The sequence below is a fragment of the Sorex araneus genome, chromosome X (genome assembly GCF_027595985.1).
Source record: "Sorex araneus isolate mSorAra2 chromosome X, mSorAra2.pri, whole genome shotgun sequence".
Taxonomy (NCBI): Eukaryota; Metazoa; Chordata; class Mammalia; order Eulipotyphla; family Soricidae; genus Sorex; species Sorex araneus.
In genome coordinates, this window is record NC_073313.1 from 324467121 (window position 1) to 324493155 (window position 26035).

Sequence of the window (26035 nt, forward strand, 5' to 3'; positions counted from 1 at the left end):
ATTTATAATCATCTCTTAAGAGTTTAAAAGATATTATTACTGTACCCACTCTTGGAAAGTTAGAAATAAATTTTCTGTTAATACATTGCAATGCACTAATAAGCAAACCTTGCAACTCCAGGAATTTTTACTATTTTCCACTTGATCCTCACTTGAATCATCTGAGTCTGGATAAAGATCACTGTAACTTCCCTGTGAAAAAGCAAAACAAAAATAAATTAAGGTAACAAGAGAAATTTGGAATTTTACTCCAGAAATAACAAACATTTAATGAAAATGCAATACCGTTGACTCTCTTCTTATTCTTCTGTTAGGTTTTCCCAGTGCTTCAATAATTTCTAAGGCATATAATAGCTTGTGAGCACTCTTAATTTTGAGAAGATCTTTCCAATTAAGTCCATCATTACTCTTAAAGTAAGCAAAAAACAAAACAAATTTACTAAGGAAATCACAAAATAGAAAAGCTTCACAGAAACAGGCACCCATAAAACTTCAATTATTAATACAAGTGAAAAAACTATAAACATGTGAAAAGCTCTATAAAACAAACTAATCGTATGCGTGAAACATCAATTATTCATTAAACCTTATTGAAAATAGGGGTGGCACTGGCTTCTCCCGCCGCCAAGATGTGATCACCGCAGCTGCATGAGCGTGACTCCAGATGCCAGCTAAATTTTTCGGCATGGGCAGCTCCTCGCAGAATGTCTCCAGACTAAGAACTAAGCCGCGGCCCCATGCCCGCCCATGAGGGGAAAGGTATTTCTCTCTCTCTCACCTCTTCCTTGCCGGAGGTAAAGGGCATGGTGACCGCCATATTATAACGACCACAGATGGGGTTTACAAGCTTGCAATGATCCAGTATCTGGAAGAAATCTCCCTGGACTTAGTTGCTAAAGTACAGAAATCCAAAACTACACGGACCTCATATCTCTTCATAACAGATCTGACTAGTGGGGTACTCCTAACAATAACAGTGAGGTTTCTGTTGAAATATTGAATGTAACCATAGTAAATAGTAAAGTGAAATTTATCAGCTACATGGCGGGGGGGAGGTGCGGGATGGGAGGTGTGCTTTTTTTTTTTTTGGTCGTAGGATATGGGCACCGGTGAAGGGATGGTTGTTTCAGCATTGTATAACTGAGACTTAAGCCTGAAAGCATTGTAATTTTCCACATGGTGATTTAATAAAATAAAATTCTTAAAAAAAAGTATTGAAAATAATGAATTAACAGCAGCAGGAAAAAAGTTAAGTCATTAAATTTCCCAACAGTTGAAACATTTTACAATATTCCCACTGAAAAAAACACTACATATTGAGTTGGATGCATGAACTTGTAGTATATTAATACTTAATAAATCCTATAAAAGTGAGGTGTATGCAAATAAATTTACAGTAATGTGCTGTTAATTTTTACTTTCTTTTTTTTTTAAATGTAGGATTACTGGCAGTCGAGCCGGGGCTGATGCCGGCTCGAGTTCCACCGAGATTCGACCCAGGTGGCCTTGCCTTTGCACAGCCTCTTTGCTGCTGAATGACCAGGATCCAGAGCCAGCTATATTACTTGGGGTCCCAGCGAGTGCTTGCAGCCATGTCTCCAGACTGTGAACTAAGCTTTTGTTCCATGCTGCTCCAAGAAGGAAAATGATGTAATTTCCAACTTAAATCTCCCTGAACTTAATTACTAAAATACAGAAATCCTAAACCGCGTGGCCACTACCTTGGCCGCACAACTTTATATCTCTTCATTCTCATCAGTGGAAAACTAATTATCAAATGTTTTCCTTGTCAATAGGGCCGTATTCTTGGGGGATAAACTCCAACAAGAATAGTGAGTTCTGTGTTGAAACTCCAACAACAATAGTGAGTTTTGTGTTGAAATATGGAATGTAATCAAGGTAAAGAGAAAAGGAAGTGAAATTTATCAGTTTTGCAGGGACAGTGGGGGGTTGGGGGGTGGAAGGTATACCGGTTTTTTTTTTCCTTTTTTTGGTGGTAGAATATGGGCACTGGTGAAAGGACGGGTCTTTAAGCATTGTATAACTGAGACATAAGCCTGAGAACTTTTTGTAACTTTCCACATGGTGATTCAATAAAATAAATTAAAATAAATAAATAGATAGATAAATTGCCATTAAAGATAAAAAAATAAAATAAATCTAGGAGTACGGCTATTTATTCAGCCATGGATTAAGCTGATTGAACAGGGCATGAACTCCACATTATTACTTAATTTTCTTCCAACAGCACAACAACTGAGCCTTAATGAGTCTCATTTAATAAAAGTATTTTCTCTAAGGTAAATCAGTTTTCTTGAACTTAGAACACTAGACAGTACTTCATCATCTATCTGGAACCATTTTTGAACAATTAAATCACTATCAAAAGGAACAGAAATTGTGACAGCAAATAGAGTGAAAGAAGAGCACCCTTATTTTTTTTGTTTGGGGGTTTTTGTTTTGTTGTTTTAGGGCCACATTTGGTATTGTTCAGGGCTTATTCGTAGTTCTGCACTCAGGGATCACTCCTGGCACTGGTCAGGGAACTGTACACTCATACCAGGGTCAGCTGCATTAGGGGACTGATCACAGTACATTTCTCCAACCCCTGAAAAGGATAGTTTACCTAGGAGATGCAACAGGAAGTGACAGGTTGCTTGTTATTGAACGGAACTGGAAATATGTTATGTTACCAAAACCTTCACCTCTTTGTACATGACTACAGATGGCAGAACATACAAGTTCAAAATAACATAAGCTGACTTATGGCCATCAACTCTATAAGCCTTATAGGTCACCTCTCTTAGTAGCAGCAGCACGACCTTCCTACTGCACTAAAGGTTGCCTTTATCAGGCTTGAGATGATAATTTAACAAGATTTCTCTGTGAAGCATGAGAGGTGTGCTATGTGCTGTACTTATAGCATGCAGACATAGGTCCCCAGAAAGTTATGGTCTCACAACTGACTCCTTTGATCCCTCCATTAACTTCCACCCTTCCCACTAGCTTTTTTTCTAAAATCTGGCTCTGCTTCTTGGCCTTCCGATCTGCACCCCAGAAAATGTTAAAGTAAATTGTTATCTAAGTTTTCTTTACCTATCACCTCCAACAGGAAACTCTTAGGGTAGAGTTAAGCATCCAGGTGGGGTTTGATCGTCTTCCTTTTGCTCATTTGTCCCTGTCAGCTCCTTACCTACACTGGCTCGGTAGGCTCCTGGTTCCCTGCCCCCCTTTTCCTCTCCCTCTTATACTCCATCATCAGATTATTGAGCACCTCATAGTCAATTTCCCACAGATAAAAGCAACTGATAGAGTCCAAGTTGTCACAGAGATTATGAGTCTCAGTGACACTGATCATCTACCACAGAAAACTGAAAACATCCAAATGTTAATCACTGTATCACTGTCATCCCATTGCTCATCGATTTGCTCAAGCGGGCACCAGTAACGTCTCCATTGTGAGACTTGTTGTTACTGTTTTTGGCATATCGAATACGCCACAGGGAGCTTGCCAGGCTCTGCTGTGTGGGCAGATACTCTTGGTAGATACTCTTGGCATACTCCGAGAGGGGTGGAGGAATCGAACCTGGGTCGGCCGCATGCAAAGCAAATGCACTATCTGCTGTGCTATATATGTATAAGTGTAAATGTACTGTCTAGATACCAGTCTTGAATTCAGATATTTATACTTTCATTCATTGCTTTTACTTTCAATCCTTACAGATAGTGTCTAACATATAGTATTTAACTGATATTTATTAAATAGAAAATTTATGTAACTGAGGCAATTATGCATAGTTTTCTTTTTCATCTGGGGATCCAAAATTAGGAACTGCTATTAACTGATTAATGGTGTATATATTGTATCTTGGACAACCATTACCATGGACTCAGTCTTCAGCACTGAGGTATCAAAGATGTCATAGGTGCTAAACATCTCTAATCATGGGTTATATCTGTATGGTTCTGTTCAGAAGAAAGCATCATCTTCCAGTTCACCACTCAGGCAGAGAAGAGAGAACTTGGAGAGTACCACAGAGAGCTATCATAGCTCACTTCATGGGTGAACAGCAGATGGCTCAGTCCTTCCAGTCAACGTAGGTCATTCAGGGGCTTCACTTATACTTGTGTCTTCATTCTTTGGGTTTCTCTGAGTTACTTTTGGTTAGAAATTCCATCTAGAATGACTATGTATCAAGTGGGATCCCATATAAAGATTTTCATATCCAAACATTTTTGAGTTTTGAAGGCAAACTTCTTGAGTAAGTTCATGCTATAGGAGTCCTGACAAATCTTGCAGGTCTTCAATAAAGAGCCCAACAAGAAAACTGCCATAGTGCCCCAAAACCACACAGGTCCCTGGTCCCTGTCTAGTTACTCATTATCCTTGTGTGAGTCTTTGAATAAAATATTATGTAACTACATTGTTTTGGGATGGCTGTTTATAGGGAAAGGTAGGAAGAGGACTGATGCTATACTCAGCAGTGCTCAGTGCTTATTCTTCACTCTGTTCTCAGATGTTACTCCTGTTGGTGCTCTGGGGACCATTTTGGTGCCAGGAATCAAATCAAGAGTCAGTCACATAGTCAAATGCCTTAACTCTTATACACCTCTATGGCACTACTTGAGATACTGATTCATCAACAACCTATAACCTAAAACTACTCATATCTCCTACGGGAGAGTACAAAATTTGTTGGACTTACCTGCTCATCAGAGATATTCTGGAATGCCATCAACATGTTAGGACATGTAGGAAGAAGCATCAGTAACTCCCATACACGTCTGGAGAGATTTTCTGCATGAAGATGAAGTTCTTCACATTTTAAACTCTATACAAATAAGAACAAACACTCATCAAGATATGAGGTTTTTTTTTTTTTTTAATTCAACTAAAGTTCAGTGTTTGGCAAAGGTTTTTCAATTTGCTACTGAAAATTTTCTGAAAGAAAAAGGGGTAAACTAAGTACAGCCACCTTCCTCAGGAAACTTTTAAAATGGAAGTGTAATATGTTTTATAAAACCACACACACACAAAAAGTCAGTAATACTATCATCCATTTCCATCTCGCAAAGTAGATGGGGCTTAAACATTAAAAAGTGAGGAAATGGAGATTCATGGTCACGTATTATTTTCCTCCCTGAAAAAAAAGCAAGGAAATTTCTTAGGGAATTAAGGTTGTGTCAAAACAAGTAAAATTCTGAAAAAATAGAGGATTCAAAAATAGGAGCTACCATTGCACAAACATACTTTGGAAATTTTGAACATCTAACAATGTTAAGTAATATTTAACATTCTTGGAAAAGAAAATACAATTGCTTAACATAAGAAAAGTCATCAAAGCATCACTACTTTTATTTGCCACTCAATCTGGTTTGTTTCTTTGTTTTGGGGATGCTCACGGGTTACTCCTAACTCTGTACTCAGGAATCACTTCTGGTGGTTGCTCATAGATCATATGGGATGCCAAGGATCAAATCCAGGTCAGCCTTGTACAAGACAAGTGCCTTAACTGCTATATCTCCAGCCCAAATCTGTCACTCAAGACGCTCACAGGATAAGCCATATCAACGAACATTTTAAAATAATTTAAAGGCATTAAAAAAGTCACTGTCATCCCGTTGCTCATCGATTTGTTCGAGCGGGCACCAGTAACGTCTCTCATTGAGAGACTTATTGTTACCGCTTTTGGCATATCCAATATGCACGGGTAGCTTGCCAGGCTCTGCCGTGCGGGCTCCATACTCTCGGTAGCTTGCCGGGCTCTCCGAGAGGGACGGAGGAATCGAACATGGGTCGGCCACGTGAAAGGTGAACGCCCAACCACTGTGCTATGGCTCCAGCCTAAAAAAGTCAATGGACTGAAAATGATTGTTTTAGGTACCTTCATACATATTCTTTATATTATCATTTCTGTAGTAATAAGTTACAGACTTCTCTAGATTAAACCTCTTCTCTTGGGACCAAATTCATAGACGGAATTGCTTAATTTTTCTTTAAATTTTTTTTGGGGGCAGTTTGGGGACACAACTAGTTGTGCCCTGGGATTACTCCCAGAGGTGCTAAGAAGACCATAAGGAATAATGGGGGCTAAGCCTGGGTAGGCTGCATGCAAGACAATGCTCTACGAACTGTAGTATCTCTCAAGCCCTCTTATTTCCAACTTTTTTTATTTTCCTTTTTCTACGGGGGGTGAGGAAGGACAGAAAAGTGGGGCGTCTTTTTAAGCCCTGACATTACTCAGTGGACCATATGCAGTGTCACTTATTGAACTCCAGTTCAGCTGCACACAAGGAAAGTGTCTTAACCCCTGTGTTCTCTCTCCATCCACCAACTGCTTACTTGAACCTCCACTTGATGACCCACTGACTTCCACTCTTTACCATCTCAAGTATATTCTATTCAGCTGTTCATGCTAGAATCCTGGATACCTTTGATTTCCTTCTTCCTAAAACCTAGTCTATACTTCACTGCTAATCCAATCCACTATCAGATTGCTGTTTGGATCTGTAGTCCTCTTAGTTTTTCCTCATCATTCCATAACATTCCAGGGCACCATTAAGTTATTAGTGCATTATGCACCATGTTACTTCTTTTTAATTCTTGCCAAAGAAACCTAATACCTTTATTTTTTGTTTCTGAGGTGCCACTCAATAAAACTAAGGGTTAACTCCCAGCTCTACAACTCAGAGATTACTCCTGGTGGAATACAGGGAACCATATGAGATGCTGGAGATCAAACCTGGGCCACCTACAGGTTAAGCACCTGACCCACTACATATCACACTTGCCCAAATCGAAAACATGTGTCTCTCCCTCTAACTAAAATCATTTAAATAAAGAGCCCTCCAAGTAAAGTCTCCTTTACTTTGAACACAATGGAAATGATTTACAGTAATTATGCTATCCACACCTTCTCAATTATATTTCTCTAATTCCACTCACTAATCTTTAATACTCTATCTTCTATAAACTTGTTCTCTAGTAATTCCTAGGCCTTACTACTCTTCCTTGTATTGGCGATATAAGTGAAACAACAGCATAGGCAATTTTTTTGCTTACTTATTCAATTAGCCCCTTTACATCCACTCTAGATTTCTGTCTTTCCTGATCAAACGATATACAAATGGTTCTTTATTGCCATCCTCAAAAAAATATATTTCAGTCTTAACTATCTGTGTCAGAAATGATAAGTTTATTTTAAACTGTTGGGTATGTCAAATGTCAACTATCTCTCTTTGCCACTATAGTTGATGAAGGCTAAAAAGAGCCTATTTTGATCCTTGTACTAACACAATACTTTTAACAGTACTTCTGAGCCATATTAAAGACCTCAATGTCTAATAAAGTAATCACTGGGTTCCTCGATTTTATAAAATGACTATAGAGAAAACTTAGATTCAACAGAAGAGAAAAAAAGAGACTCCGAGAGGAGGAATTCTACATAATCACCTCACTGTCTTCCACTGCCACTTTTCCTGTGGGTGGCTTAAATGATGCAAGCATCTCTAATAAATCGAAGAGTGTAGTCAAGTGAGGTTCTTGTAAAAGCAAAAGCATTGGAATGTTGTCCTTCTGAGGGGGAGGTAGGCAAGATGCTGGTAGCTGAACACCTTCCCCTTTCCGTTCTCTCCTTGGTGCACCCAAAGAAACAAACACCATCTATAAAACAGGAGCAATAGTGGAAAATCAACAACATAAAATTAGAAATATCAAGTTATAGGTTTATACTAAATCTCTAAAACATAAAATAACCTCACTAACAATTTTAATAGAGCAAAAACATTAACTGCTAGAACTGTGCCTTGACTATTCGACTATCAACTAGAAAACAGATGACTGAAACTAAAACCACATTATTGTGTACCTGCATATCCTTAAAACCAAGCTCATGAAGTGCTTTTTCATCATAATCTGTTGTTAATTCATGTCCAGATGAAATCATTCTGACAGGTCCCATGAGGCCTCCTTTTAAAAAGAACCGAAAATGAAAGTTATCCTATTTTATTTAATGGGTTTGTTGTTGTTTGCTCTCAGAGGGATGGGAGGGTAGGGAGAGCACACCCAGCTATGTTCCGACCTTACTCCTAGCTGGCTCTACACTCAATGATCCCTTCTGGAAGGGCTCAGGGGACAAACAGGAGTCTAAAGGGATCATACCAGGTTGGTCCCATGCAAGGCAAGCACACTACCTGCTGTGCTATTTCTCTGGTCCCTATTTAATGTGTTTTTTAACATGCCTGGTAATACTCAGGAGTTACTCCCAACTTGGTACTTGAGGAACTATGCTGAGAATCCAATCCAAATTATAAGGAGCCAAAACCAGAAACCTGGAAATAACAGGCATGTACTATAAGATGTAAGCTATCTCCTTAGCCTTTAAATAGTATTTCTTAACAAATGCAGAAAAGTCCACCAAAATTAGTACATAAAAATTAAATTCTATACTAATGAATGCTCAGAAAGAAGAAAATTATGCTTCCTTTAATGGCAAAGAGCATCTTAAAATTTTCGTTATCAGGGGCCAGCATGCTAGTATAGAGGGTAGAGCATTTGCCTTTCACCAGATTCACCAGGCTTTGATCCCAGGCACCACAGAGCACCTACAGGGGTGATTCCTGAGTACAGAGCCAGGAGTAAGGCCTGAGCACCACCAGTTATGGCACTTTCAATTGTTAGTATTTTATTTAATTTGGGATTTTGGATAACACTCAGAGGTGCTCAGGGATCCATATGGAGTGCCAAGGTTCAAAGCTGGCTTGGTTACATGCAAGGCTGTAGTACTGTTCCAGCCCTGTTTTGGAAAAAAGCTAAGAACTAAACAAACAAAGGCAACACACATAAATAAAATGTGAACTTGAATCTATATAACAAAAATGAAAATAAAAGACAAGATCAAACTAACAAAAATAATTACATTCTCAAGCAAAACCAAAGGCATTATCAGTATGGATTTAATATAATAGTCTATAATTAAAGGGGAAATGGCATCAATCCCAAAAATGTACTAAAATTATAAAAAGGAATATTCAGAGTATAAAAGAAAAGCTTTCAGATATTAAAAAGGAAGCCAGCAAAAAAGTAAAATTCAAAAGACGGTCTCAAAATAAAGCTGAGAATATCATAAATTATAGAAACTGAACCCTATAAAATTTAAGTTAAAAATAGCTTCTCTGGTGAGAAATAGCTTTAGGAAAAGAGGAACGATAAAAACAGAAGATAGAACATCAAAGTAATTAAAAAGTTTTTCTCAAATGTACTACTGGTAACCATAAGAATCAAATATATATTCTAAGCACCATGACAAATTTCTAAACATGGTAGCTTTTTGGAGGAAAAGGGAAATGTGCTTCTTATAATACCTTTTTTGGAGGAAGAAGAAATGCACAAAAAAGACTTTTGAGAGAAGGGGTAGTATTTAAAAGGATAGTATTTTTATATGGTCCCACGTGAGTGAAAAAAAAATCTACCAAAATGACAAAAAAGGTAAAATTAAACTAATTTAAATTAAAACAGGTAAACATTAAATGTAATAATAACTCTCATACTGCTTAACACTGATTTCCGGAAGCCGAATTGTGGAGATAAACAAACAAGGAAAATTACCTGCAATTAACACCTGAATTTACCTTTTTTTTAAAAAAATTTTTTTTAAATCTCATTCATTAAAAGAAGAAATGGAGGGACTATAGAGATAATAGGTAGGGCATTTTCCCCGAAAATGACCAATCCAGGTTTGATCCCCAGTAGCCCATATGGTTCCCCAAGCCCTTCAGGAGTGATCTCTGAGCACAGAGCCAGGAGTAAGCCCTGAGCAAAGCAGTGTATAGTTCAAAAATCAAGTAAATAAATACTGGTCTTTTAAAAAAACAGGTTAAGAACAGTGATTTTAATAGAAAACAGTTTCCTGACATACATATTCCCCACTGAATTGAATGGGAAGACCATCCTACTCCAATGGAAGGGCCACTGCTCTAACTAGGATAAAGTCAACTTCTGCTTATTCTGTCAATTTGGAGCAAAATTAGTGAAACAACTTTTAAATCTCTTTTGAAATCAAAATGTACCATACAAGGGTAGGACTTGAAGAGGGAAGTCATGAACACAACTAAAAGTCTTCAAAGAGTAAATGTTCAAACCTAAAATGTATACATTTTCCAAGAACTTCCAAAATTTATCTGCCCTACTGCCTCCCTTAGCAGAAAAAACCAGCAGCACTGTGGAAATTTACCTTCTTTAAAAGAGAACAAAAAATAGGTTTCATCTCCTAGAGGCATCTGAGGTTACTACCCACCCCATAATTATCCCAATGGCTACCAGCTAGGGTGGGCACTGGTCACTTCGGGGGAGAAAAACTACTGTACAACATCATAGTAAAGAAAGGAAAGAAAAGAAAGAAAGGGAAGGAAGGGAAGGAAGGGAAGGAGGGAGGGAGGGAGGGAGGGAGGGAGGGAGGGAGGAAGGGAGGGAGGGAGGAAGGAAGGAAGGAAGGAAGGAAGGAAGGAAGGAAGGAAGGAAGGAAGGAAGGAAGGAAGGAAGGAAGGAAGGAAGGAAGGAAGGAAGGAAGGAAGTCAAATAGCCAAGAAAATCTAAACTGTTGAACTTACCGGGAAACTCTCCTTTTCGGCTGTTTTGACCAAACTCTTGAAGCTGAGCTTGTTGATTTATTTGTTCTTTCTGTAAATTTTCATACCAATGAGTTACTTCAGCCCTAAGATCTGCTACCTGGTCACTAGGATACATTTCAATAGTCATCTGAAATATGAGATGCAACCAATTTAAAAATACAAAAAGAACTGATATTTGAAATGGGAAATGTTATCAATTTCTAAACTAAAGCTCTGTTATACCTTGTCAGGAAGTCCAGCTGGCTGGCATACAACCCTTAGTGGAAGAGACTGTTTGTCACTCAGCGCTTTCAAATGACTACTAATACCAGTGCCTTCAATTTGCCATTGTCTAAGATGATAGGCAAACCTACAACACATAAAAATGAAACACAGAAAAGGTATCACTTTAAACCATTCTAATATTAAAATTGCTTTTTTCCCCATGTTTTACAACATGAAAAAAAAATCCAGAATTCTAGCACATTCCATGTACTTTCCAGAACAAATTTAAGTTCAGATTCACCATTCTGTATCAAATTTAAATGTGTAATTTGGAGTGGTGGTGGTGATGGTAGTGGTGAAGGTGCAGGAACTTGTACATAAAACATAAAGACATTATTAATGTTAAGCCATAACTAAAAACAACAAAAACTTAAATGTATATATAGATTAAGTTAATTGCTCAGAACAAAACATCAAGAAAAGTTATTGGAAGAAAAATAAAATTATGGATATATTTCAGGGTAGGAATGGTGGGACTAGAAGGGACATAGCTCATTGTCTGGTAGAGCACATACTCTGCATTGTGTGAGGTGGTCCTGTTCAATGCCTGATAGGATCACAAGCAAAATTCCTTAAACAAAAAAAGTATGTGGGAAGGGCATTATAGAGACAGGAAGTATTCAAAAAAAGAAAGCAACTCCAGCAACTGAAATAACAAGCTGTCAATCCTATGTTTCAGAAGAGGAGAAAAAAGTATTAAGTATTTTGTACAGACAAGTAACATTTTAGGAAATACAGGTTACCCAGTCTAACAGAATTTGAGAGCTGATTCCATGACTGCAAAAATTTTTAAATAATTACAAAAACTATTATTTGAAAGGAGGCAGGCAAATCTAGTGAGACACTCACTAAATTTTGTCAATTTTTTAACTGATTTTCGGTTGTTGAAGACAGGATCCGGGATACCTGAATTTACTTTAAAAAAAAAAAAAAAAGATCAATGTCTAAAACTGATCACATATTCTCAAATAGGAGGGCAAGTAGGAAAATAAATGGACTTGAGCCCCTACAAGAGTTTCTATACTGATGAGGCAAAACATAACCATATCTTTTAAAAACTTAAAATTCTTTTATTTATAACTTTAAATTTTTTTTTTCTTTTTTGGGTCACACCCGGCGATGCACAGGGGTAACTCCTGGTTCTACACTCAGGAATTACTCCTGGCAGTGCTCAGGATGCTGGGATTTGAACCCGGGTCGGCCGCGTGCAAGGCAAACGCCCTACCCGCTGTGCTATCGCTCCAGCCCTTATTTATAACTTTAATGTAGCAATTATACATACAGTAATTATGTTTTGTGACATTTTTGGATAATTTTATATTCATATATAGGCACATTAAACAATTAAAACTGGATAATAGTTCTGCACAAGGTTTTGCATGAAAATACCTAGGCAAAAATTAGCTGATTTTTTGTTTGTGGAATAATCATTTGATCTTTTTCCAAAATTCTATTTGCCACTTCATAAACATTTATATAAATTTAAAGTAAGCATCAAAATTATAAAAAACTTTGTATTATTAAGGATAGTACAATTTCTTTTCATAAATACTGAGTTATATACATCTACATCTATCTATAAAGGGAATTCAAAACTATAACTGATTAAACTAGATATAAGTTAAAACTAAATTCTATAAAACTTAATTCTATAAAACTATTCTAAAACATTTTAAGTACGTAAAGGTCTGAAAAACAGAATTTTCTAGTTTGTTGTCTGTTGATCTGTCACATAGAGAAAATTATTACAAGAACATATTCAATTGAGTTGAAGTTATGGGTCGCTAGTAAAAATAGGTAAATTTCATTTTCCATAGCATTATCAGTGTAGTATCTGAATTTTAAATAGTAAGTATGTTTTACTTTTTGCTGTAATGTCTGAATATTTCTATAAAGAGATTCTGTGAAGTTTCTGTGATTCGCTAAGATTCCCTTATACATTCTTCAAAAACATTCGGATTTTGCAGTGTCCAGATGTTTTAAGATACGGAGCCATGTTATTTATAAGAAGTCTTTATTCAGAATTTTTGATATTTTGTAAACGAGTAGAAACCTGACTTTTACATTATCAAACTAAGCTACAATGTCCCAAACTTACTAATTTTAACAGTTTTTCCAACAGTTCTTTGTATTTTTACATTTACTCATAGTTAATGATTTTAACAAACAATTTCTTAAAACTATCTACTCACCTTCAAATTCAGTCGATATATTCATAAATGTTAATTTGCTTTATTTCTGTATTACACAGGGTATGTCTAAATTAATTATACAGATATTCATTAACACAGAACTTTTGATCATGTTTCCATGGTAAATGGAAATTCAAAATTAAAATACTGTCTCCTAGTCCAGGAAGAAAAAAAAACAGCAAATGAAACAAATGACTCAACTTGATTCAACTATGAGAGATTACTGACGTTCTTGGTGGGAGTTTTAGTGAAATTCTGGTACTGGTGTTCTGTCTTTTTTAATCATAGTATATTCTTCTGAGATAAAATTTTGTTTAAGGATTTATATTCATGCACAGCTTCAGAGTCTAAAGATTTTTTAATGCTCAGCAATATTTTTATGGAAACTATATTGCCAATTCCCTAGTAAAATGGCACATATGTGTGTAAAACTTACAATGTATTGACTTTTCATTTTGAGTGTGAAATTTTGCTTTTATACTGACCCAAATAAAACCTTCAGTTTTTCATAAATTTTTGGACATGACAGCAATGACTCTTAATTTATTGTTATAATGTTATTTCAAATTACCTTCTTCTAAAGGCTTCCAGATGAGTCTTGAGCATAAGGAGTCCTCTTTCTATAACTGTGAGACTTGAGTGTGATTCCTGTTCAAGACTGCTAGAAGCGATCATAAGACTCTCCATACACTTACTAATAAATTCTTGTTCCTTCTCCAAACCCGTTTTACCTAAAAACAAGATGTTTAGACACGTACATCAAACTTGCTGAACTACAAGTAAATGAAAACTCTGATTAAAAGACAAAATGAAATGAAATAAAACCATTACCTGCCAGAAAGGGGCAGTGACAACGCCAGGAACTGGGAGCCTGGGAGCCCACAAACTACATAAACCTCAGCATCCCCTACCAGTCACTGTCTCAGCAGAGACACATCTGCCCCACCTAAAAGGTCTGAAAAAAGATGACCATTGTATGCTTAGAGCTAATTCGCATCCACAGCTGCAAATCTTCCTTACACATACCACAGGGAATACTCTGGCCTCATATGCTAAATTCACATATGAAAAGCTTGGCTACCTCTATCCACACTGTGCTAATATTCAGTCAAACCTAGTTGCAACCACCACCCCCACAAAAATCTTAAAATGGTAGTGGTGGTAGCAAGGACCACAGAAAGGAAAAGACAGTAAGAGAAAGGTCAAGGGCATTAAACACCACCTGGAAATAGCAAAGAAACTCTAAACACCTAATAATAACAAACTGGCTCAAGAGATCATCTTCAGAGAACGAACAGGGCACCAAGCAGCTAGCTCCCCCAGTGAACTCCCTGGAGACAGAAAGGCATGAACAAAGAAAGGGAAACTCTCCTCCCCAAATGACAATGGGAAAAAACAAAACACAGAACCAGGACACTATTAACCAAAGATAGTAACATAGAAGACTCACCAGTACTAACCAGCTCTACAGCCTATCAGAACAGAAATTTAGAGGGGCTGGAGCAATAGCACAGCGGGTAGGGCATTTGCCTTGCACGCGGCTGACCCGGGTTCAATTCCCAGCATCCCATATGGTCCCGAGCACTGCCAGGAGTAACTCCTGAGTGCAAAGCCAGGAGGTAACCCTTGTGCATTGCCGGGTGTGACCCAAAAAGGAAAAAAAGAAAACAAAAAGCAGAAATTTAGAGAAAAAATAGTGAAGATATTCACTGAACTCCAAAAGATTGTAGAATAGGTAGTCAAGGAAACACAGAAAATTGTGAAAAAGTAGAATTGGAAATGACAGAACTAAAACTAAAAACAAAAACTAAAAAATAAGTCAACAAAATGAGATGAAGGAAAACCCCAGACAACACCGTAAGAGAAGGGGGTGGGGTTAAATAAACAGCACAATAGAAAATGCTGAAATGAATTCAAGAAAAACAACATACAGATTGTTGGGGTCCCAGAGGGTCAAGAAAACAAGCCCAGGGCTGGAGTGATAGCACAGCGGGTAGGGCGTTTGCCTTGCACGCGGCCTACCTGGGTTCGAATCCCAGCATCCCATATGGTCCCCTGAGCACATGAGCCAGGAATGACCCCTGTGCATTGCCGGGTGTGACCCAAAAAAAAAAAAAAAGAAGAAGAAGAAGATAGAAGACAAGCCCAATGAAAAATCAACAGTCAAATGGATCACTGCTGAGAATTTCCCAGAACTGAAGAGTACATACACCCAGATCCAAGAGGTCCAAAGGGTACAGCTAAAAGAAACCCAAATAAAAAGACTCCAACACACATCCTAATCAGAATGACAAAAAACAGAGAGTAGCACGATAAAGGAAGGAAGCTACATATAAAGATTTATAGCAGATATATCAAACAAAATCCAGCAGGCCCAAAGGCAAAGATGGGATATAGTTTTAAAAAAAAAAAGCCTCAATGAAATGAACATCTCATCAAGAATACATTAGCCAGCCAGACTTTCATTCATATTTGAAAGATAATACAGAATTTCATGAATAAACAACTCAGGAGTGACACAGACTCAAAATCAACCCTGCAAGGGCTGCAGGGGCAAATCTAAGACAAGACAAAGCAGAGGGTCAGAGCAATAGTAGAGCAACTAAGACATTTGCCTTGCACATGGCTGACTGAGGTTCAAGCCCCAGCAAAATTTACAGACAAGACACGCTTACAAACATAGCAAGCTTCCTCAGAAAGATGGCACAAAGGGGCCGGAGCGATAGCACAGCGGGTAGGGCGTTTGCCTTGCACACGACCGACCCGGGTTCGATCCCCGGCATCCCATATGGTCCCCCAGCACCGCCAGGAGTAATTCCTGAGTGCAAAGCCAGGAGTAACCCCCCTGAGCATCGCTGGGTGTGACCCAAAAAGCAAAAAAAAAAAAAAAAAAAAGAAAGATGGCACAAAACTCTCTGACAGTAATTTCACTCAATGTCAATAGCTTATATGCATCGATTTAGAAACACAATGTGACAGGATAAATTAAGAAATTGAATCCAACATCCCCAATAAACATAAATGCAAAGATCATCAATAAAGACTAGCAAACTGAACCCAACAACAAATCAAAAAGGTCGTACACCATGATCAATTTGGATTCATATGGGATGCAAGCTTAGTTTAACATAAGTCAATCAATGTACCACACCAGACCAGTAAGAACAGATGGTCACATCAATAGCTGCAGAGAACATATCTGACAAAATCTAGCACCCATTCATGCTAAAAATGCCCAACAAAATGGAAGTTGAAGAAACATTCTTTAACATAGTCAAAGTCATTTTACCACAGGCCTTCAGCAAAAATTATACTCAATAATGAAAAAACTGTAAGTCTTACCTGTAAGATCAGGCACAAGACAAGGTAGCCCAATCTCACCACTGCTATTCAAGATAGTATCGGAAGTACTTGCCACAGCAATTAGGCAAGAGAAAGATATCAAAGGCATCGGATAGGCAAAGTCAAGATCTCATTTTTAGCAGAAGACATGATACCATACATAAACAGCCCTAAAAACTCTACATCTGGAGGGTATCATGCTGAGTGAAGTGAGTCAGAGAGGAAAAGACAGAATGATCTAAATCATATGGATGATATAAAGAAATAGAGCAGGGAAATTACAAATGCCCCAAGGTAATGGTGTTGGAATATGACTGAAACTCAATCATGAATAATTCTGCAACTAATTCATGGTGATTAAATTAAAATATAATACTGACATATAACTATGTTTAGGGGAATAAAAAGACGGACAAGCTAGAAATTACCTAAAGTTTGTTAATAATGAATAACTAGAGGAGTCACGGATCTACTACTCTACCATCAAAAAATATGTAGTCATGTACTCAAAAGTCAATTCAGTGGATAGTACCTGACATGATTATACTAAGTGAAGGACAACCATTAGAGATTTTAATCAAAAGACAGGTATTAGGCATTTTACTCAAATGTGTAATATATAAGACTAATAAACCAGGAACAGACAACAAAAATCAACTTCCAGATTCAGTAAAAATTGTACTGATTACCAAAGGAAAAGGGAAGGGACATGGGAGAAATTAAGAGTGATTTTTTGAGTGGTAGTGGTAGTAATAACTATGCATATGTAGAGGCATAAATCTACGCCCTGAAAATTCATATGGAAATAAAAATTCATTGAAAAAAATTTAAAATGAAAAAAAATTACTTGTTAGAAATAGTATTTCAAATTACTCACCATTAATATAATAAGAATTGATGTACTGGATAGCTGCTCGACTGACATCACCGGATTGTGCTCTTAATGCAATGCCCCAAAACTGGTCCATGCCACAAAGCTGAGAAGAAAACTTTTATTTATAAACTTTATTTATTAGACAATGTAAATGATCAGAAGATTGAATAGGTTTAAGTTACACATATCAGAGCTTTTAAAATTCAATCAAGTATTTAAAAGAACTGCTATTTTATATATATATATATATATATATATATATATATATATATAACTGCTGTTAGAGACGGTCGTGAAAATTTCTTCAATTACTGAAATATACCTGTAGTGTCCTAAATACATTTTAGGAAAGACATTAAAATATTTGGGCCAGAACATAGTACAATGAGTAGGACCCTGTCTTGCACCTGCTATTCCAAATTCAATCTCCAACATCCTACATGATCCACTGAACACTGCCAAGAATAATTCCTAGGGGCTGGAGAAACAGCACAGCGGGTAGGGCGTTTGCCTTGCACGCGGCCGACCCGGGTTCAAATCCCAGCATCCCATATGGTCCCCTGAGCACGGCCAGGGGTAATTCCTGAGTGCAGAGCCAGGAGTGACCCCTGTGCATCGCCAGGTGTGACCCAAAAAGCAAAAAAAAAAAAAAAAAAAGAATAATTCCTAGGTGCACAGCCAGAAGAAACCCATGAGCATTCCCAGGTATGGTCCAAAAAACAAGAAATAAAAACAAAAACAAAATACTGGTGGAGGCAAGCAGACTATGGTGGTAATATTGATGTTGAAATAGTATCTGCCTAAAATGCAATGATCAGCAACTCACAGTTCTCTAATTAAAAATAAATAAAAGTAAGTAAATGAATAAAAGTCTGGTGGACCAGAGAGCTAGCAGACTGCATAGGTAGGTCACTTGCCTTTCATGTCAGCCCTAAGTGCTGGCAGGTAAGGCCCGCAAGTCAAAAAAAAATAAAATAAAATAAAATAAAGTTTGTGTTAGGACAAAAAGAAATAATGCATACAACAAAATCTGATGGCCAAGAAGGCAAGCAGAAGCTTGCCGCTACTAAGATAGCGGAAGTTTGACAGACATAGAAAGATAGCACTCACTTGGGAATATAAAGTAACAGTATGGAAGACTAACACCCAGGGATAACAGAGATTAAGTACCAGGCCAAGATGGCCTCACATGCTGGGGGAAAAGATAGCTCAGATAAAGAAGGGACCACCAAGTAAAGAGTGTTTAGAGGGCCCACTAGGTATGGGAGATGCGTGCTGAAAGTAGACTACAGACCGAACATGATGGCCATTCAATACTTGCACTGCAGACCACAAAACCCTAAAGGATAGAGAGAGTATAAGGGAATGGCCTGTCACAGAGGCGGGGGGCGGGGAGGATGGGAGGGATACTGGGAACACTGGTGGTGAACAGGCACTGGTGGAGGGATGGGCACTCGATCCATTGTATGACTGAAATAACCACGAAAATTTGTAAGTCTGGAACTGTACCCCAAAGTGATTCATTAAAGAAAAAAAAAAAGTGGAAGTTTTTGGTAAATGAAATTTGATCATCATGTCTCATGATCAGAGATGCTTTAGGGAGATTTTATTTCTGAACAAAAGTTACCGACAAACTGGTTTTACAGTTTGGCAAACTCTTTAAAACAAAGTTTTCCAAGAGCAACAAAAAACTTATAACAAATAGCTTAAAATTTAGATTTAAGATAAATCTTTCTATCATGACAAAATTACCTGATTATCAGGCTTATAAGGACTAACAATGCAGATGATCTCTTCCTTATTAAATCAAGAAAAGTTAATTAACTTTTCATTACACATAACTTAGGTTACCTTTTGTAATAAAATATCATCAAATTTCCTGCATACAACTACCAGAAACCAGTTTTTAAAAAAAACACAAAATTAGGGCGAGGAAGATAGTATATAGCAGGTAGGGAGCCAGCCCTGGTTGCTCCCCAGTATCCTATATGTTCCCCCTGAGCACTGCAAGGAATGATTCCTGAGTGCAGAGCCAGGAGTAAACCTTGAGTATTGCCAGATTTGCCCCCCTACCCTGAAAAAGACCCAAATGCATAACTTCCAATAGTAAATTAAATGGTTATTAGGCTATAACATCCAAGAAATCTAATTTGGAGAATAAAAGAAAATTGGCACATGCTGACAGTGACAAGTCTGAATCCATACCTCAGAGTTTGAACCACCATCATAGGCACTGGTAGCCAACCGAGCCAAGTTACAGAGATGCTGGAATAGGTTTAAGCCAGTCATGCTAATCGTTTCCGGTTTTAGCTGTGGCATCTTTATAAAAAGAAAATTTTTTTTCAGCGAGTTTATTATTCAAGACCTCAAATTTTAAGTGATAATATCAAAATTTTAAATAACAAAATGTTACTCAAGTCCTCTATTTTCATGATGCACCCAAGTCAAAGAAAATTAATACAGCACTTTATCATTTGCTAGCCTTATATGTCATACAGTTATGGAATGTGTAATTATCCATACAGTTGATGTACAACTAAGAGGCTGACATTATGGAGGTCTACCTGTAGCTTTGTCCTGGATCTAGTGACATAATTTATATACTAACTTCATTCATATTTACCTAAATCTATCATAAAAGATTTAGTCCACAGAGAGCCTTTATAGCCTCAAAAACAAGTACAAATTAAAATGCCCATTGTTGGGGCCAGAGCAGTACAGTGGGTAGGGCATTTGCCTTGCATGCTGCAGACCTGGGTTCAATCCCCGGCATCCCATATGGTCCTCCAAGCACTGCCAGGAGTAATTACTATGTGCAAAGCCAGGAGTTACCCTGAGCATCCCTGGGTGTGACCCCAAAACAATAAATAAATAAATAAATAAATAAATAAATAAATAAATAAATAAATAAATAAATAAATGCTTATTGCTTTATGATAGATGTGTCAAAGTTTAAATGGATTTTTGACACCTGAACCAACTGTGACATTTGGTGAAGAAACAAAAACTGGAATTGAAAAATAATTTTTATCTATGCTTTGTTCCTAAAATGACATTCTGAGAGATAGTACAGCAAGTAGGGTATTTGCTTTGCATACAGCCAACCTATTATCCTCTGACCACTACCTGGAGTAATTCCTGAGTGCAGAATTGGTGTGGCCCCAAAAATTAAATTCATAAAAAGGCATTCTAGAATGGAACTATAAATCTGGAGATCTGGTTACACTGTGAAGTCCAACCATTTAATTTTCAGAGTCAAAGAATATATATTCCATTTTGTGGGTGTGTATACCACTACTGAAAACTGATATATAATGCTAATAATTTTTAAAAATAAGCATCAAATTACTCCACATCTCTTATTAGTGTTTATCTATTTTAGTTTAAGTACTTCAATTTGGGAAGATAATTTTTTTGTGAATGTAAACTACGTATTTAGGGGATGAAGCACTAGTACAGTGGGTAAAGTATTTGCCAACAGCAATCAGGTAAGGCACAGCCAACCAGGGTTTCATCCCTAGAAGCTTATATGGTCACACAAGCTCCAGTCCCTCTAACTCTGACGGCAGTTATCTCTGAGCACAAAACCTGAGCACTGCCAGGTGTGGCACAAAACGAAACAAAAATATTCATTTACATATAAACACTGAAAGACAAAAATTATACAGGAACTTCTGGAAGAGAGTACATTTGTCTATTTTTAAAATAATGTAAAAAGTTCATTGTTTGTATTTCAAGAATTAAAAAGAAAATAATAAAGAAACAGAAATTAATCTGTCAGAAAGCAAAATTACCTTCTCTAAGAAAAGATGCTTGTAGGTTTCCATCCCCATAGCATGTTGATCTTTACTTCGCACTTGATTTAAAAACCAATGTAGAGCATCATCATAACATTCAGAATCTTCTACTAAACAATGCCATAAAATGTCGACTTGCTCTAAACTTAATCCTAAAGAAAAAAGACAAGGTTGAAATAATAGTATATACAACATCTCTGTTAAATTAAGTGGATTAAAAACACCAATATATCCAAAAATATAAGGGGAGACACTTTATTAAACAATTTAAAAGATTTCATATAATCTACATAAAATATAATAAAAAACCATAAACCATCAAAAAACATGTAACACTTAGTTCCCAGAAACACTATTTTGGAAATACATTATCCCCAAAATACGAACAATCATTACAGTAAAATCAACATGATAACACGGAAGAAATTCCCAAAGCTAAGGAATTAGTTCAAAGATTTAAAGTGGATATCATTTTCAAAGCTCATTCTATGCATGTGGGAGACAAACATCAAATACCCATAGGCATTCATTTTTGAAAATTCTCAAACACTGATGAATAAGCAAAATGGGCACAGTCTCCTAAAACAGACAACTGCAACACATCAGGAAACAAAGTTCAGGGGACTGGAGCAATAGCACAGCGGGTAGGGCATTTGCCTTGCACGCGGCCGACCCGGGTTCGAATCCCAGCATCCCATATGGTCCCCTGAGCACCGCCAGGAGTAATTCCTGAGTGTAGAGCCAGGAGTAACGCCTGTGCATCACCGGGTGTGACCCAAAAAGCAAAAGAAAAAAAAAAAGAAAAAAGAAACAAAGTTCAGAAGAATGTGATAACATGATGAATTCCATATGGTCTTTAAACCCAAGTATTAAATGATTTAAAAGCATAACTTGAAAAGAATCAAAGAGATGGCATTTTGACAGCAATCACAATTCTGCAAATAGATAAAGGAAGAACTCTAAAAGGGTAGGAGAAAAGCAGCATATGAATTTCTAAACTATATCACAGAAGTTAAGTTCCAAAAGCTGGAGCTGTTCCCAAAGAAGCAGCTGGGGAGTGTGTGTGTGTGGGGGGGGGGGGGGGGGAGGGCGGGGGGGGGGAGAAGGTGAGAAGGGGAAGAGGGGAGAAGGGTGGCAGGAGGAAAAATTGGACGTTGGTGTTGGAAAATACACACTGGGAAGGGATGGGTATTATAACATTCTATGACTGAAACCAATCATGAACAACTATTTAACAGCGTATATGATGGTGATTCAATTGAAAAAACAGAACCACCAAAACTATAAGAAACTTCACCCTCTGTCTTTCTTAGGAAAAGTAGAAAAGATTCAGAAATTGGAGGAGATAAAAAAAAAAGAAAGAAAATACACATCTACTAGCAATATCAGTCTTTATGGTTTAATCAGACTGTTTATCACACAAAGAGTTAACTGAGGTGTATATTACATTCACCTAAGAACTTAAGAATCTTGTAGTCAATTTAAATGACAATCTTTAATATATGTAATAACTCAAACTTATTTAGCTAATTAAAAAGGCAAGTAAGGAAAATGAGTAAGAGTACTTAAAAAGTCATCAGATAATTGGGGCCAAAGAAACAGCTGACTATTATCCCAGAGGCACAGAAACCAATCTCGGAAAGCAGCGGCTGCTGGCAGATATACTCCTGGACTGTGAACTAAGCTATGGCCCCGTGCGGCCCCGGGAGGGGAAGGGTTTCCGTCCCTCAGCCTTCGCCCCTTTGCAGCAGCATGGCGACCGACACCATTCAGAACCAACTGGACAGAGAGGTAGGAGCTTGCAGTGATGGGTCTCGTGGGGAATCTCAAGATGGGGGTGTGCAGAACCAACCCTGCCTCCTGCCCAAATGAGACCCCAAGCGGTCGCCCATGAACAGCCATGATCCCAGGGGCACACAAACAAATCTCAGAATGTAGCAGCTGCTGGCAGAAATACCTCTGGACTTAATACCAGAATCCCAAAACCATCAAAGTAAGAAGAGAGTAAAGTGAAAATCATCTGCGACACAGGCAGAGGGGGAGTGGGAGGCGGGGTATGCTGGGGTTCTTGGTGGTGGAACATGTGCACTGATGAAGGGATCAAGGGTGTTTGTTCATAGTATAACTGAGACTTGATCCTAAAAGCCCTGTAACTGTTTTCACAGTGACTCAATAAAAAAAATAATAAACTATATATAAAAAAAAAAAAGAAATAGCTGAGCAGAGCCAGGAGTAAGCCTTGAGCAAAGCTGGGTATGCCCCAAACCTACCACCCCAGGAAAACAAAAAACAAGAAATCAGAATGAACTATAAAACAGAAGTACATTCATAAATGGAAGAATTACTGCCATCCACACTTAATAGGCAATGTATAAACTTTTGTTATCGATTTTAAAAGAATATAGCTATTGGAATAATGTAAACCATCACTAGCTCACCAAATAAATGTACTACATCTGACAGGAACAATGTCAATAAACAATATGATGTGTGTAGGGGGCCGGAGCAATAGCACAGCGGGTAGGGCATTCGCCTTGCACGCGGCCAACCCGGGTTCAATCCCTGGCATCCCATATGGTTCCCCAAGCACCGCCAGGAGTAATTCCTGAGTGCAAAGCCAGGAGTAACCACTGAGCATTGCTGGGCGTGACCCAAAAAGAAAAAAAAATTAAAACAATATGATGTGGGAGAAGAGAGGTTTTCTGCTTTATTCTATCTGTACCCCAGGAAAACAAAAAACAAGAAATCAGAATGAACTATAAAACAGAAGTACATTCATAAATGGAAGAATTACTGCCATCCACACTTATAGGCAATGGGCCAGAGCGATAGTGCAGTGGGTAGGGCGTTTGACTTGCACGCAGCTGACCCGGGTTCGATTCTTCCGCCCCTCTTGGAAAGCCCGGCAATCTACCAAAGAGTATCCCGCCCGCATGGCAGAGCCTGGCAATATTCAATATGCCAAAAACAGTAACAAGTTTCACAATGGAGACTTTACTGGTGCCCGCTCGAGCCAATCGATGAGTAACAGGATGACAGTGACATGACAGTGTAGACGGTATTATAAGACCATGCAAAAGGAACCAATACGATATGCACTGGGATGGGAATAAACAAAACAAATCACTCATTACTGAAATTCTAAGAAAAGCAGTTAACATTTTTCCAGTAAGAACTAAAGAAATATGAAACTTATCTGATATTGTTTTGATTCACTTCCAGATATATTTTTTGTTTTATTTATTCATTGTATGTTACCAATTATAACAGATATAATAAATGATCTAATATAAAGACAGAAAATTCCTACTGAAGCCAGCTGTCTGAATTTGAAATCTACTTATGTCACTAGTCTATTAATTTGCAGCATTTGCTACAAAAAGTTTGACTTAGTAAACACATGATGACCAAAAGACACAAAGCAAGGGAGAAGCAATGGTCAAAGGCAACAGAAGTGGAGAACTGGTTCACAGAATTTAGCTTAAAGGAAGTGCAGGTGGATGGGTGTTGGTGGAATAGGATGGGCATTTGGTATTTGGTTATGGGTGAGGTATTCAAAATATACATGCATGAAAATACCATTAACAGTACTGTAGTACAGAGTAAAGGGATAGTACAGCATTAAAGTGCTGCCTTACATCCAGACAACCCTGTTCGATCACTGGCAACCCGATGGTCCTGCAAGCACCATCAGAAATGACCCCTGATGGGGCTGAAGCAATAGCACAGCGGGTAGTCATTTGCCTTCCACATGGCCGACCCGCGTTCAATTCCCAGCATCCCATATGGTCCCCCGAACACTGCCAGGAGTAATTCCTGAGTGCATGAGCTAGGAGTAACCCCTGTGCAACGCCGGGTATGACCCAAAAAGCAAAAAAGAAAAGAAATGACCGCTAAACAAAGCCAGGTATATGGCTCCAGCACAAACACAAGAAAACAGTATTGTAACTCACCAATACCTCATTATTTAAAAAAAAGGAAACACATGATGCATCTCAAGTATATAAAAGTTGCATGATAAAACCTCTCATGCTAACAAGACTAATCCATCAGTTTGACCACATATAAAGACTGTCCTTCTAATAATGAAGGCTCTTCAACAGGAACACACAAAACAAAGTGCAAGCTGGCACTCCCCCACTCCCTGCTCCCTCCCTAATTAACAACACTGGGAGTGCAATTTTAACACACTCTTCCCCCGCCCCCATTCAGGCCCTGTCTTCTCTTGGTTTTTGTTCCACATACCTGACTTACTCAGGGCTTACTCCTAGTGGTATCTGGGGTCCATATGCAATGCTGGAGATCAAATCATGTAGGCAGACTGCAAAGCAAATGCCTGACCTACTGTATTACCACTCAGTCCCAAGACCAATGTCTTAATTAAAAAAAAAACAAAACAAAACCCTGTTTGGCCTAAAAGATGGTACTGTGGTTAAGGGACTTCTCTTGCACATGGCTGGATTTGGATTCCCCAGCACTCATATGGTCCCCTGAGCCTGCCAGGAGTCCTTCCTGAGCACAGAGACAGGAATAAGCCCTAATCACCTCTGGATAAGACCAGAAAATTTAACTTATCAACCCTTAAAAAACAAAAGATCGGAGGGTGCTCTCAAAAAGGTGGGCGGCACCGGCCCCACTCGCCGCTGAGATGTGATCCCAGAGCTGCACGAGCATGACTGCACGAGCATGACTCCAGAGGCCAGCTAAACTACTTTTGGTACTGGCAGCTCCTTGCAGAATGTCTCCAGATCAAGAACTAAGCTGCGGCCCCACGCCTGCCCAGGAGGGGAAAGGTTTTTCTCTCTAGAGAAAAGCCTTTTCCTTGGGGGTGGGGGTGGGGGGGCGTGGCGACCACCATATTATGAGGATCACAGATGAGAGTTACAAGCTTGCAATGATCCAATATCTGAAAGAAATTTCCCTGGACTTAGTTGCTA

At 38.1% G+C, this 26035-nt stretch overlaps 1 protein-coding gene across 4 annotated transcripts in view; it reads right to left on the bottom strand.

Annotated features, from left to right (window-relative positions):
* USP34 (ubiquitin specific peptidase 34) overlaps positions 1 to 26035 on the bottom strand; it is a 248212-nt gene that overhangs the window by 117017 nt on the left and 105160 nt on the right. For all 4 annotated transcript variants that reach the window (XM_055121529.1, XM_055121528.1, XM_055121531.1 and 1 more), the window contains 11 exons: positions 21096 to 21250; positions 19507 to 19620; positions 17305 to 17404; positions 13657 to 13816; positions 10852 to 10978; positions 10609 to 10756; positions 7869 to 7969; positions 7454 to 7663; positions 4707 to 4832; positions 286 to 408; positions 109 to 192 (listed from right to left, as the gene is read on the bottom strand). In XM_055121529.1, coding sequence (XP_054977504.1) covers positions 109 to 192; positions 286 to 408; positions 4707 to 4832; positions 7454 to 7663; positions 7869 to 7969; positions 10609 to 10756; positions 10852 to 10978; positions 13657 to 13816; positions 17305 to 17404; positions 19507 to 19620; positions 21096 to 21250 — 1448 coding nt within the window. The remainder of the gene's footprint in view (positions 1 to 108; positions 193 to 285; positions 409 to 4706; positions 4833 to 7453; positions 7664 to 7868; positions 7970 to 10608; positions 10757 to 10851; positions 10979 to 13656; positions 13817 to 17304; positions 17405 to 19506; positions 19621 to 21095; positions 21251 to 26035) is intronic.